The sequence below is a fragment of the Monoraphidium neglectum genome, assembly GCF_000611645.1.
Source record: "Monoraphidium neglectum strain SAG 48.87 unplaced genomic scaffold scaffold01226, whole genome shotgun sequence".
NCBI classification, from domain to species: Eukaryota; Viridiplantae; Chlorophyta; class Chlorophyceae; order Sphaeropleales; family Selenastraceae; genus Monoraphidium; species Monoraphidium neglectum.
In genome coordinates, this window is record NW_014012402.1 from 5,190 (window position 1) to 7,427 (window position 2,238).

The following is a 2,238-nucleotide window of genomic DNA, read 5'->3' on the forward strand; positions in this document are numbered from 1 at the left end:
CCCCGCCGCCCCGCCGCTGCCGCATCGTACGCCCCAAACGCCGCAGTTTGCTGACGCGTACGACCGGGCGCTCAACAACTACATGGGCTTCGGGGAGGCCGGCGTGCAGATGGACCTCACAACGGTGCGCAGAAACGCGCCAGGTTGGGTGACACCGCGGAAACACGCCTTCCAGGCCGCGTGCTGCCCTCGACCCTGCCCCGCGGCGCGACACCCTGCTGAGCCATGCCTCCCACCGCACATGCGCTCCGCCGTGCGGCCCCCAGGACCTGCACCCCCCCAAGGACGCGTGCGTCAAGGTTCGTGTCCTCAAGAGCCACGGCAGCATGGCCCTCAGCCACTCGGCCAAGGTCAGCCTGATCAAGGGGTCGGTGCACAACATGCAGTGCAGCGAGGCGGAGCCCCTGATCAGGAAGGGCGTGCTGCAGGTGCTCGATGCCAACTGCTGAGGGGTTGGACAGCTGGTGCAAGGCAGCAGCTGTGGCAAGCGGCCGTGGCTTCAGGGTGCTGCCATCTGGCTTTCAAATTTTTGCTTCCTGTGCAGATTACCATCAAAGACTTTCTACCTGACCCCCCTATACACAACCCATCCAAAGCTGTCCTGTCTTGTGTCCTGCTGTTTCATGTATTTGTTGCCTCTTTACTACTTTTTGTGATACCACACGGCCGTTCTCGGCGATGTAACGTGTTTGCGCAGGCAAATGTGTCTTTTCCCAGGGTTTAGGGACAATTGTCAAATGGATGACCCTGATTTGGGCGGCAGCTGCGAAAGAAGGAGAGACAAGTGATATTCAAAGTCACCGAAGCGTTGACAACCAGGCAGCTGGAATGAAGCTGCTTGCTGTGCAATGCTGAGGATGCGCGCGCAGGCGGACTAGGGTTGAGGACCGAGGTCATGCCATGCTGAGCAAGTGTGCACACCCCTCACCATCCTGGGCCACAACATGATGCAACAAAACAGGGTGAGTACAAGTCATGGTTTGGTGGTGGCGAGAGCCACCGTTTTGGGGGGTTAGCGAGTGCCGCAGCACTGGCAAAGGCGTGGTGCGCCATTTACTCGGCCTCGTCCTTGCCCTTCTTGCCCTTGGTCTTGGGCAGCAGCACGCCGTGGATGTTGGGCAGCACGCCGCCGGACGCGATGGTCACGCCGCCCAGCAGCTTGGACAGCTCCTCGTCGTTGCGGATGGCCAGCTGGATGTGGCGGGGCACGATCCGGTTCTTCTTGTTGTCGCGCGCGGCGTTGCCCGACAGCTCCAGCACCTCGGCGGCGAGGTACTCAAGCACGGCGGCCAGGTAGACGGGCGCGCCGGCACCGACACGGGTGGCATACCGGCCCTTCTTCAGGTAGCGGGCGATACGGCCCACGGGGAACTGCAGCCCTGTTGGGTTGGGTTTGAATGGTTGAGTGTCAGCGAAAAAGGCGCCAGCAGCATGCAGTATGGCCACCCCAAGGGGTCGCCGGTTCTGCCGCTGCGCGTTGCCCCGCCTCATGCCCGAAATCAACAATGGCCGTGGTGCCGCCGCCCACGCCCTGCAGACTGCACAGCGAGTCTCAGGCCATCTGATTAAGGTCCTCACCGGCCTTGGAGCTGCGGGACACGGGCTTCTTGCCCGACTTGCCCTTGCCGCGGCCAGACATGGTGTTCAAGACGACTGGAGGTGGTTGCGAGGGGTGTCAAGAGTGCGAGAGATAGCTTGTATGAGCTGGATGTGGAGCTCGGGGTGTTTTGAACGGACTTCGAGGGCTCAGGCGCCCCAGCTTCGTGCTGCCTTCCCTCGCGGGGCTCTGAGCTCGGTGGGCAGCTGTCCGAAGCTGCTGCTCTCAAATTTCCACCCCATAAAGGACCTGCTTGCCACGATCCGGTTCACACACGCTTCAAACACACCCGGCTCGTTCAACCTCAACACCAGTCAGCAACCATGGCCCCCAAGGTCGGCGAGAAGGGTCCCGCTAAGAAGGGCCCGGCCAAGAAGGCCGCGGACGGCAAGGCCAAGAAGAAGAAGGTCTCCAAGGCCGAGACCTACAAGATCTACATCTACAGTGAGCGCTCGTCGGGGGTCCGGGGTTGGCCGCGGGTCGAGCGGCGTGTGGGATTGTTGCTCAACAACAGCTCGTGCGTCTGCTTGACAGCAGCGGGCAGTGGTTGTCTTGTGTAATTGGAACTGCCCGCCACTCCCATACGTCTTTGTGCATGATCTAACCCCTTCTGTTGCACAACCCTCATGCATCAAACCACT

General features: G+C 61.3%; 2 protein-coding genes across 2 annotated transcripts in view; one reads left to right on the plus strand and one right to left on the minus strand.

The window, feature by feature from the left end:
• MNEG_7099 (GINS complex subunit 1) overlaps positions 1-449 on the plus strand; it is a gene marked incomplete at both ends in the record, with an annotated part of 1,677 nt that extends 1,228 nt beyond the window's left edge. Inside the window, 2 exons of the mRNA XM_014044425.1 lie at positions 47-124; positions 267-449. Coding sequence (XP_013899879.1) covers positions 47-124; positions 267-449 — 261 coding nt within the window. The remainder of the gene's footprint in view (positions 1-46; positions 125-266) is intronic.
• A 604-nt stretch (positions 450-1,053) lies between these two features.
• On the minus strand, positions 1,054-1,639 carry MNEG_7100 (Histone H2A; the record flags this gene model as incomplete). Its single annotated transcript, XM_014044426.1, has 2 exons — positions 1,054-1,379; positions 1,579-1,639. The coding sequence occupies 2 exons, from the start codon at positions 1,637-1,639 to the stop codon at positions 1,054-1,056; spliced, it is 387 nt and encodes a 128-aa protein (XP_013899880.1).
• Positions 1,640-2,238: the final 599 nt, after the last annotated feature.